The sequence below is a fragment of the Cryptomeria japonica genome, chromosome 3, assembly GCF_030272615.1.
Source record: "Cryptomeria japonica chromosome 3, Sugi_1.0, whole genome shotgun sequence".
Taxonomy (NCBI): Eukaryota; Viridiplantae; Streptophyta; class Pinopsida; order Cupressales; family Cupressaceae; genus Cryptomeria; species Cryptomeria japonica.
The window spans coordinates 990,657,187-990,669,358 of record NC_081407.1 but is presented as its reverse complement, the minus strand read 5'-3'; the positions used below and the strand labels follow the sequence as shown (position 1 = coordinate 990,669,358).

Below are 12,172 nucleotides of genomic sequence, written 5' to 3'. Positions count from 1 at the left end.
CTAAAAAATATCTTGTACATATCCTCCTTATGGATACAAAATATGATGGTGGTTTGATCCCAAATCAATTTGTGAGGAATAAACTACTCCAATGTAGGGGCTTAAAGAACTATTTTCATGGAATAAGTCTTGTGAGATTTTATTTAATATTTTTTTCTACCAAGATAAATTAGAATTTTTTCATTAAATAGGAGCCCTTATATTTTAGTTTTCAAATTCAAGGGGGTACATTTAAAGTGGTATTAAAAATGTCTCCTACTTAGACAAATTTGCTCTTAAACTTGAATTCATGCAAATTTTGGGATAAGCTTTTGAGAGAAAAAAATTGTAAAGGAATGTTCTAATGATACCAGATTTCCACAATCCATGTGAATATTCATTAGCTATTCCGAGAGTTGATTGTGTATGAGATTTTTAACATCGACATTTCGAATCACACTCCATGATCCATCATCAAGATGAAAGAGAGTTCTAAGGATCTCTAAGATGGTTAGTTGCAATCCAAAGACTTAATAAAAAAGGTGAGGAGGAAGAATGGGAGGAAAGAGAGGATGAAGTGAGCACAAGAAATCAAGAAATCTTGAAGAAAATAATAAGAACCATAAATACAAACTAGAAACAATAGATAAAAGAGAGATAAATTCAAAAGACTATAACAACAATTAATAAACACAAAAAATATACAAACAGATATATATTTATAAAATTATTTATAATAAATAAAATAATGTGTCAAACCTATAAGTTTATATATGTTGGAAAACATATATAAGATAAAATAATTTATGATATGTACTTGAAACACACATATAAAGCAATTTTTTATAAAAGAGTGACTTTAGTTGTGATTGTCCTCTTGTTTGGGTAATGGCCATGGGAGATCTCCAGGCACACAGTAAAACCTAAATTTCTGGAAAGCTTGAAGGCCATCCATGGTAACATTGTAGCGGCTCAATGTATCTCTCAGTTTTCTCCATTCTTCACGTTCTTCTTCATCTTCAACCGCCTTTCTTTTGCCTTTTCTTTTCTGTTTCTGGGATGCCCCCTGCTTTTCTTCCTTGCTCTGTTTGTCTTGTTGAAGGGACCTTTCTCCGGCGTTCGCTTCTTCGCCCTCTTTCAAAACATTCCTCACAATGGCTTTTAACCACTCCTCCAGTTGTTTTTCCTCTCGTAAAATCTTTAATCTTATCACAATCTTTAGCCACTCTTCAGGATCCTCTCCCTTCTTACCCTCCAACTCTTGTAGTTTCAGTGAATATTCTTGTTCCTCTTCCTTCAGAACTTTCCCTATCACTTCCATAAGGTACTTCAATCCTCCCTTGTCCTCCTCCTCCATGGAATTAATGTTACTTGTGCCATTGCTGATTCCTTTACCCTCTGATTCTTGCCCCTTGCCATTCTCTGTATGGATCTTAATGGAGTCGTTTTCCTTTGCTGGACTCTGTTTGGGAATACTTCCTTTGATGCCGTCTGCATTAGAGACACTTGTACTGCCACTTTTTGCCACTGCCGGCCATCTCTCATCCATGTATTGCTCAACGATCTCCCTCAGGGAAGGCCCGCTTGTTTTACCCTGGATCATTTCCCCTTGTTGATTGTCATTTACGGTAATCCAGTTTTTAAGCACGCGGAGATTATCCCACTCCTGCAGAAATATGTGTTCCTTTATCACAACCATTAGGGACAAATGATAAAGGAATTGTCAGATTTGGTCATTAGATTGTTAAGAAAAGGAAAACATACCTGAACTAGAGTGTCAATTTGATCTTTCCATTGCCAACAAACAAAAACCCAGGCAATAAGTTGAACCTGCCATCCGGCCAATGTCTTGACTGGTGTACTTTTGGACAAGATATTCCATGCTAGCCGATGGTAGGTGAGCAACCGCTTCCATTCTCGGGGGAGTTTTCTGGCACCTGTTGTTTTTGTCTCAAGGAAGCAAAAGGCGTCGCTTTCCCCTTTGCTATATTGAGGTATCAGCATTTCAATAGTTATGGGGAAGATTTCCATCAGTTCATCTTCAATTTCAGTGTTACTCTTTTCTCCCCTGTTGCACTTGTAGAAGAAGCATGATCTCAATTTCCCCATACACCATCTCATCCAAGTCCTGTCTTTCTCGGTCTTTGAAATCGGGTCGCCTGCGCTTGTAAAACGTATGATATGGTATGAAAACTAAAACTAGAATAAAGTAGCTGCGCTGAAAATATTTGAACAACCTGTACCTTGTTCTCCTCCCTTAATGCCAGAACTTGTTTCAGACTGTATCATAATCTTTGTTTCAGCTTCCGCTAAACCTTGCTCTAATAAAAAAATTCAATCCCACGGTATTCTCAATACATATGACAATTTATTTTCCATGTAATCCTATAAAAAGATCTCTATATCAATCTATTCACCTGATATTTCCGTTGAACATTGTCCGTGTTCTGTTGTGTTGAGTAATTCAAAATGCGTTCCTTGTCCAGTACTTTCCGTGCCTAGAAAAGAAGCTCTTAAGTTATCATCCGTCCCAAGCTCATCAAAACAGATGTAAACATCATCAATTCTCGATTTTAAGTGAAATCTTCTCACCTGAAACATCATCTCTTTCTCTTATATCTCCAGTTTCTCCCCGGGTTGCCACAGTTTCTCCTCCACCTACAGAAACTGTCCAGTTTTAAAAGGCATTTTGAAGTAAATGCAACCAGTGAAAAATGAATTAATATGGTTGTTTGCAAACAAATCAGCATATTTTTTTACCTAACTTAGGATTCCTTGAAATAAAGGTTCCCAATCGGAACTTGGGATTCATTTTTCTATGCGCATGAACAGGTGGCATATCTGCTTGTGCTTCACAGTCAGCAGGTCCTTTGCACGTGTCCGAAATTCCTAGCTGCCCCTGCAAGAAATTCTTGGACTCGGTGTGACTAGGATCCGGTAGGTCTAATGGCAGCTGTATTATTTTTCTCAAATATTTGTCTGCCAAGGCCTCATTACACTTATTAGGAGGTTTATTATGCTGGTTACCAAACTTTTTTATTATTGCATTTTCGATCATTCTCTTATCCATTCCCAAAACTACGTTGATCTCGCAAGCAGCCAAAACTAGATTAATGGCAGACAATATCTGCAACACATAAACATTTGCCTTGAAATCCAAAAAAGATAGCTAATAAGCAGAAATCAAACAAGTTCAGATACAGTGAAACATAATATACCTGCAGAATCACATTTTCTTGACATCTATCAAGGTCGTCGACGAAGACTACAATTCTAAGATTGTCACTGGAAGCAGGGGCCATCTTGGGAATCGGGGTGTCTTGAATATAGTCGTCATTCCAGCAAAATGTTGCACAGCACCATAAGAAACTAAAGGCATTCCATAACCGGGAAGGTTTATTACCTATTTCTTTTTTCAAAAACTTGATGTCGGAAATAACCTTATGATGATAACCCAGCTTGTCAGCATGATTTGGCAAGCATATATAGTCAACCATTTGAGAACTGATGGGCTCTACAATAGAAATCACTGATCTCACCACAGCCCACATAACAACAATTACAGTTGCAGGTAAGCTTCCATATTTAAACTGTTTTAAATCTTTACCTTTGGCTTTGTCTAGTATCAGCCATAAAATAATAGTGAACCAAATGGCCATAATTACTGCAAGAAAGGATGGAAGTATGACTCCTAGAAAGATCTGACGTTTGCGAGTAGTCCAATTATATCTCCAACCGGTCCTCAGCTTCTGCGCCACCGTCATCGTCGCCTCCAATTCCCTTGTTACATTTACTGCAAGACCTGCCCATGCGTCGGATTCATTCCGGTATTGCCAAGCATTATACCGGACAGTTAAAATGGAGGGTATTGTCCCCTGTATCTGCATCTGTTCCTGTCCCTGCCTTTTTGATTCCTCCTTGCACACCCTTTCACTCTGATCACTTGATGTTGATTCATTCTCCTCTTCTTCTTCCTCTTCGAACTGAAACTCGAAAAAAATTGAAAAATAAAAATAAAGAAATTTGTCATTTATATTGACTTAAATCAACTTGACAAAATATCTGAGGATTATTCTTTTCTCAATCATATTTTATAATAATTATGGAAAAAATAGATAACACAAGAACAGAAAATCCGGATGGAAATACCAATATAATCCAATCCAAAAAAAAAATCTCGAAGTGACGGAATGTAGAAATTTAAGTCTTTAACTAAATCTACTTTATAATTCATTGAAATTAGTATTTTTAATAGGTTTCAAATTCAATTCCCTTTCTGTGGTGTCATATGTAGCATAGGATGTTAAAGGGAAAACATGTCTTCTCACCATATCTGTGCGATCTATAACGGCCAAATGCTTGTACATTGCATGATATTTTGGGTTATAACTACCAGAAAAGTCACCCAGTGGGATTTTCACCTGAAACGTTCGCTACGAATAGTCAGGAATATATTTTTTTTTAAATGCCGTATTCAATGTGGAGGAAACAAGTTGAAGAAATGAAGGATAATTTAGCATCAAGCATCTACCTCTCTATTCCTTTTTCTGGTATTGTCCTTTACAGCAGAAAACAAGCATTTCACCAAACCTTTCAACTTCTGGAAAATGTCTAACTTGGATTCATCCTTCTTTGCATTGGAGCTATGCAAGGCTGAAGTGGACTCATCCTTGTTTGCATGAGGACTATGCAAGGATTCATCTTCTGTCCTTTTGGATATTGATAAGCGCCTCATTGATCGTCTAATGCTTTCACCTTTTGTTGATAATTTGGGTTTTCTTGCTCCAAGAAAACCCTTGACTTGCAGGGAATGTGAGAATGCTAATTGAGCCGATGTCTTGAGAAGAACAGATTCTGTCTGAGAAACAAAATCATATACATAAGAAGGTAAATCATACACAATCTCAAATACTTATTATTCATTTCATTTTTACCTGCATCATGAGGCTGGACTTCCCCATTCCCCATTCCCCTGAGATACCCACAGTAATGGGAGGTTTTACGTAAGGGTTTAAAAATAATGCAGCCAGACCATTTGCAAACGCACTTCTTCCTGTCCAAAATATTATTACTCAAAAACTATTCCCAATGGAGATCAAAAGTATTGCGTCAATTCTATAATTGTTCCTACCAAGATTGTCCCGCAGAGTCGGTTCGTCAGTTCTCTGTTCTACGCTCCTGTGTATTTGCTTTAAAACTGCAAAACACGGAATTTGTTGAGAATTTGTGGGCTCGAAGCAGTTTAGAAAGAAAGCATATAAACATACCATGTTCAACTTTTTGATCTTCCATTGGAGTCAATTTGGCTCTCCATTTCGAGCTGGTAATGTCAGAAATACGAGCGCCACCAGTGAGAAGCTCCCTCGTCATGTCGATATTGGCTAGTTTGGCTGCCGCTCTGAGCAAATTCCCCTTTCTTCCACTTCTTTCATCCTTAAGATAAGTCTTCAAAGGCGAGTTATTTGCCAAAGTTTCTTCAGCGGTACCAATGCCAACTGCAGAGGCGCACAAAAGAAGGGATTTCTCGTCGTCGGAACCACATTTGCTGAGCACTAATTGTGCTATTCCCAGAGCATCTTCATCGTTTTCTGCTTGAACAGCATAATGCAGAGCTGTTTTGCCATCACAGTCGCGGTCATTTAAAGGGTGAGCTCCCTTGTCCAGAAGCTCCTGGACCACCCTTTTGTGGCCTCCGCATGCCGCTTTATGGAGCGCTGTTTGACCCAGCACGTCTGCCGCACGAACAAAATGTTCTCGCTGTTGCGACTTGGAAATCAATCTCTTTGACAGAAGCTTCCCCACCATTTTAATGTTGCCTGCTGCAGCGGCAACGTGAAGAGGAGTTGTTCCGCTGGAATCAATGTGATCAGCTATACTTGGAACTTCTTTTGAAGAAGCTGGAAATAGCAAAGCGTCTAAAACCTGATCATCGTCATGGGTGCCAGCAACTGCGTAATACACAGCACTTTGGCCGTCGTGATCCTTGGTATCTAGGGCCAGGCCGTCGAGGCTCAACAGCATTTGGCATATGGATTTGTGTCCGATGAAAGCTGCAATATGGAGCACACTTCTTCCATAATTATCACGTGCTGTAACCAGCTCCGGGCATTTTACTTGGCCCTCTTCATCGAATACCATCAGTTCCTTGATGATTGCTTTTGCTTCACTTTCCCCTCTACACTCTGCTGCGTAATGTAGCGCCGTTTTTCCTTCATTGTCTCTTTCCACTGGATTGGCTCCTGCGTTCAGCAACTTTACAAGGAGATCCCGATAACCCCTTCGGGAAGACTCCCTAAGAAACGCTGACAGGTGGAGCTTCTTAAAGCTATGCTCTGGTTGACTGGATAGTGATAGCAACCAAGTCACCATTCTGATGTTGCTGGCATGACATTCAACGGCAAGATCCAAAGGCGTCTTTCCTTGACGATCTTGTTCATCCACTTCCTCTGCATCCGCTGACATCAACATAGCAATGAGCTCCTCGTTTTGCTGTTCACGGCCAAGCGCATAATGCAGGGGAATTCGCTCATTTTTATCTTGAGCATGAGTGCTTGAGTGATAGCGTATAAGAAGTTTACACATGCGCGCGTGCCCACTGAGAGCAGCTCTGTGTAGTGGAGTCCTGTGTTTATAGTCACGGGCATTTGCAAGCTCTCGAATTGCTACTCCCCCATTACGCAGCAGCGCTTCTGCGATATCGACTCCCTGAGAGTTGGTGTCGAGTTTTGCTGCATGGTGCAGCGCCGTCTTTCCTCTTTTGTCGTCGGTTTCAAGGGCTTGGATTCCACATCCTGTTAACCTCTCCACAACATTTAAATCGCCTTTCTTCGCGGCCTGAACAAGAATTTTGTTGAGAACACCGTATTTTCCATCGTAGCTGAATGTTCCGTACTCTTGATCTCGCAACAAAATTTCCTCAAGAATCTTACAGTCGCCATGAGCTGCTTTCGCCGCTTTTTCTACAATCCCCCATAAACTATCGTACCCATGATAGCTTTTATGTAAGATCTGGTTTGCATAAGCCAGTACGGAGGCAACGAACTCCAGATCCCCCATCCTCTGCCGGAGCCCTGTTGAACTTTGGCGATCGATATTGGCATCGTTTGAAGAAATGTAATGCCTTATAATGGCGACTGCCATGGAGTCAGCCGCAACATGGCAGACAACATCCGCGATGTCCTCCCTAGTCGAGGCCTCCATTGTTTTGAATCCAAACTGTTGGAATCTACTCAAATCGTCTGTCAAACCCATCTCTTTCCAACACTGACCTCCTAAGTCGAGAACCTTCATCCTCAATAAAATTTCCCTCAAAATCTCATTTGGAACTGCCTTTTCCAGACACTCCAGAATGGAAGACATTATCACTTTCACTGACGACTTCGAAAACTGGATTCTCCGCTCTCTCTTCATTTCCCGTGTGATCTGCAACTCCCTCGCTACAACGCTCACCAGTTCACTGGCCGCTGCTTTCTCCCCTTTTGAGTTTATTTTTAGCTTTTGTTTTCCAGGCTTTGACCAGCAGTTGAGCAGCCAACAAACAACCTCATAATTCCAATCTTCACAGCACAGAAACAAGGCAGCCCTTCTTCCCTCTTCCGTCAGAGTGACCTCCGAATACCAGCCTTTTCCCATTTCATCTGTTGAAAATTACAAGTACTTGTATTAGTAAAGCATCAAACCTAACGCAGAGATAGCTTCCATGGCAACTACAGGCATATTAAGTACCCAAAAAAAAGACAGACCTGAGCTAGAGATTTCAGAGAGGGGCGAGTGAGATTGCTTAGTGAGTAACATGTATCCAACACAGCTTCTGAAACCCACTTTAGGACGGAAATCGTATGCGGAGCCTCCTATCCAGCCATCTAAAAGACGGGCTCTATCCCACCTGGTCGACCAATTAATACTCTTGATTGACTCCCTATTTTCTTCTGCTTCTTTCACAGTCGCCAAACGCCATCCACTTCGAGTTTTGAGGCTCCTTGAAAATATTTTAAATTCCGCCATTGTAGATATCCACTTTACCAGCAAAAACTATAAAGAGGTATAATGAACTCTGCGAGAGCTTCCTCTAGCACTGCATAGGTATGGCGGCTGCAGCGCCTACAGAGAAGAGAGCAGGTCCTATGGAGTGTTGTGAATGTATGCGACCTGACGGTCTTATCCTTTGAAAGGTCTTCAAATCACAAGCAAGGAACAGTTGATTTTTTTATTCATTTATATAGCCTTAGTATCCCAGATTTTACTTGAGCACAGAAATGGTACACATTTATATTGATGGCATCATTAAATAGTCAGAAATGAATTTAGGTCCGAACGTGAGTCCCGAGGCCTGGACGAATATATGGGAGTGGGTGCAAATATAGATTTGATATGAAATTTGTATATTTATGTCATTTTCTCATCTAGTACTATCTTTATTACATTTTCTTCCACTCACATTTATCTATCTTTATTGCACTTAATATTTTCATCCAGTTTTCTCTTCTTTTCTTCTTTTATTATTATTATTTTTATATTGAAATTCACCTAATCTTAGGCATGTCTCAAGATTATCATTTATCTACTTAATTTTATTTATGTTCAATTCAAGATGGATTTTGTAAAGTTTAGGTTTAAATCTTAAGATTCAAATTTTTGAAACAATTTTTTTTTATTTTTTTTAAATGTTAAAGGATATTTAGGTTAATGACAAAGTTCATGTTGTAGGTCTAGATGGTGTTGAGCTCAAATCTTCTACAATTCTGAAAAAAACTTAAAAAATCTAGGTTTTCCACTTCTTTCTATTAGTCATTACAAGTTAATTTGATTAACATTTATGTGACATGTTGTTGTGCTTTGATATTAAAAGAAAATTCAATGTGTAATAAAATCATATGGACATCAAGAAGAAAATCATTATAACACACTTCAATTTTTAGAGAGATGAACACGATGTTAAAAATAAAAGCTTGAATTGATATTCTTCTTTATCAAATAAATGGATCCAAAGATCCTAAAGTAGATAATATGTATGGAGAGATTTGTCTCTTGACATGATTGTACATGACAAATATGTCACAATGTGATTAAATACAGTTTATATTTTTAACATACCCCATAAACTTGCATAACTTAACTAGATGATGGAGGTCACCTATAACAAATAGGTTTATTAGCTACCCATGTACAAATGAAGAATATTTAACACCAATTCTTTGTCAAAAGTTAAAAAAATATCCTTATTTTGAACACCTTCGTTACTTTTGCTCATCATTATCCATAATAAGATTTCTTCATAATCATATCAATAAAGGAGGTGAAACATTTACAATTATTTGTGTGATCAAAACCTTCGTAGATCTAACAATGATCTATGTGATCAACACTACAAAACTTTAGGTTCAACAATGATCTTTGTGATCAATGTACAAATTTTTAGATTCAACAAATATCTTTGCAATCAACACTACAATTTTTAGATTCGATAATGATATTGGTAATCAATACCACAACATTTTAGAATTGTCAATGATCTTTTCTATCAATATGACAATCTTTTAGATTTGTAAATGATCTTTGTGACCAATATTATACTTTTTAGATTTAAAAACGATATTTGCAATCAACTCCACAACTTTTTAGATTTAGAAATGATCTTTGTGATCAATGCTACTTATTCACCTATATGAGTGCTCCAACTACAAATCTTCCACTGCTACATGGATATAATTCAAGTGGCCCCTTGAAGCAAGGGGAAACTAGTATGGGGGCAAATGGTTAGTTTGAACACAAATATGCATGAAACAATCAAACAAACTCAAGAAACATCTTTATACCTCCATATATCTCCACTTGTTTCTTAGATTGAGCATGATGAGGTTGGAATAGCGCCCTTCTCCAATCTAATTGGATTTTCTCTTGGGTCATATGTGGTTGGCTCTCCAAATGTGCACAATATGATTGATGGGAAGATGAGATGGATGGATAAATGACTAAGTGATGGATGAGTATGGATTTGACTATAATTTGGATGCTTGGATGATTGTTTTGAACTCAAATGGGCAACATAAACTTACTTGATTTTGAGATGGATAATGAAGGAGTGGAGTCTCTAATTTATAGAATGAGAGAGGAAATGGAAGGCTAGGATTGATTCAAGATGGAGGGCCAAGATTGCATGTGAGCCCACACATGGATCAAGAGAAATTGACAAGACAAGTGTGGAGTTCAAGAGATATTTCATAAAGACATTTCTTGTCTCCACACTCTTCAAGGTTCATTGGGAAGGCTTCCCAATGCATCTAGGGAAGAGAAAAGGAATAAAAATATTCCTTGGATGATGAGAACGAGAATTAAAAATTCTCCAAAAAGGGGAGCATGGGGATTGGAGGAATAGAAAGGAATTAATATCTAGAGGAATGTGAGATTTTGAAAATCTCACATTCACCTAGGAAAAGAGCATTTAAGGAAGGTGGTTGAGTGAGGGGACAAGAAGTTGACTTTGTGGCTAATCATGGGGATTAGCCACTAGCAACTCATTAGAAGAGAGATTAGAAGAGTGATTAGATGAGATTAGGGCAAGTGGGATTTGTAGGAGGATTTGACTAGGAGAGAGAATAAGTGGAGGCAATTAAAAATTAAGAAATAATGGTAAGTGGGATTAGGAGAGCTTCTAGAAGAATTAACTAGGCTAATGATAGATTAGGAAAAGGTGATTTGTAAGAATCACAAGGGTTAATTAATTAATTGAGATTAATTAATTAAAGGGGAGATTTACGAAGAATTAATTTTGGATACCTTAGAAGAATGGGGCAGAATTGAGTTATTAAATAAATCAATCATTGGACTATAGTGACAATATTAATGAAATTAAATTCAATTAATATTGAGAAGGATAAGGATTAACACAATTAAATAAATTAATCATGTGGGAGAGTTAAATTAATTAAAATAATTAATTTAAGTGTCTACACCCCTATAGATGTCAAAAGTTTGTATATTAAATTATATGATTTTTAAGATCATATATGACCTTGCATGATTGTTATTTCATTTAACCTGAAATATTTAACCGTGTACAACTTTTTGAACATATTTTTGACCTTTTATCAATTAGATAGACCAATCCATCTGTTGGCAACAACAATGAAAGAAAATTGAGAGGGGGGGGTGTGAATCAATTTTCAACGGATCAACAAATTTAACCACAAAATAGATCTGATAAACTGCAGCAATAACAAAGATAAGCAAATAGATACCACATCGCACAACACCAAGATTTTGACGTGGAAAACCCGGTTAAGGGAAAAACCACAACGGGAACCTACCCATAATAAGATGATACTCTGTAGTAGTATGTGAAAATATTACAATGGAGAATGCACATGCATTCAGGCACACTGCCTAGAGCTCACTGCTCAAAAGATAATGACACAGAAGACTACAACCCTCAGGGAAGGTTCACTATGCTACAAGGAAGTCTCACTGACTTACAAAATGACCAGACTACAATCCAGAAGGAATGAATTGAAAGAATAGCATCTCCAAATGCCTAATCACAGTTTTGGTTAAGCACATATGTCTGCTCTACATCATTCCAAAACTCTGCTCAATACCAAAAGATGAATCCTTGTTCACCCATACATTACTCTTTGATAAGGCAGACACGACCTCTACACACAAATTACATGATAATATCACCTATTTATATAATTCATCAACCTTGACAACAAGGTCGGCTAAACCCTCAACTCACAATTATAAAATTACATCACACAATAAAAGAGATCGACCATCGGACCAATATGATGATATACATGACATAACATGGACCTAAACCAAATATCCAAACACTCATCGCCACCAGTAATCATGCCAAGATCAATCGCAACATGCTACACCACCAGGAAAATGCATAACACGAAGAACATCACCGGTTCAACAAAATCACCAAAAACATGCACAACGATCAATGCAGATCATCAAAACAAATAGGACACAACTAGGAAACACCAGCAAGCACGTTAGAATCATCAGTAACAGTTGCACCAACACCACTTATCAAATCTTCATCGATCAACATCTGAACCTCAAGAACATACAAACACAACAACTGTCATGAAGAAAGATAACTTGTGGAGCACCAGAACATGAACCATCTAAAATGAAGATACACAAGATCATTCCAAACAATCCCAAAATCACAACTCAAAAT

The 12,172-nt window shown here is 38.1% G+C and overlaps 1 protein-coding gene across 1 annotated transcript; it reads right to left on the bottom strand.

Annotated features, from left to right (window-relative positions):
• Positions 1–730: 730 nt before the first annotated feature.
• LOC131036760 (uncharacterized) lies at positions 731–8,247 on the bottom strand. Its single transcript, XM_059217083.1, has 13 exons — positions 7,722–8,247; positions 5,247–7,616; positions 5,111–5,176; positions 4,914–5,032; positions 4,511–4,837; positions 4,308–4,400; positions 3,198–3,962; positions 2,740–3,106; positions 2,572–2,637; positions 2,397–2,477; positions 2,223–2,300; positions 1,744–2,138; positions 731–1,645 (listed from the first exon to the last, which is right to left on the bottom strand). The coding sequence occupies exons 1-13, from the start codon at positions 7,981–7,983 to the stop codon at positions 839–841; spliced, it is 5,796 nt and encodes a 1,931-aa protein (XP_059073066.1). The 5' UTR covers positions 7,984–8,247; the 3' UTR covers positions 731–838.
• Positions 8,248–12,172: the final 3,925 nt, after the last annotated feature.

What these genes read in the sequence shown, in the direction of transcription:
- LOC131036760 (XM_059217083.1), bottom strand. Translation starts at nt 7,983, where the DNA reads ATGGCGGAATTTAAAATATTTTCAAGGAGCCTCAAAACTCGAAGTGGA. An exon ending in AGAAAGAGATGATGTTTCAG is followed by an intron (nt 2,478 to 2,571) that starts GTGAGAAGATTT and finishes CTTCTTTTCTAG; the next exon opens with GCACGGAAAGTACTGGACAA. An exon ending in CATTAAGGGAGGAGAACAAG is followed by an intron (nt 2,139 to 2,222) that starts GTACAGGTTGTT and finishes TTACAAGCGCAG; the next exon opens with GCGACCCGATTTCAAAGACC.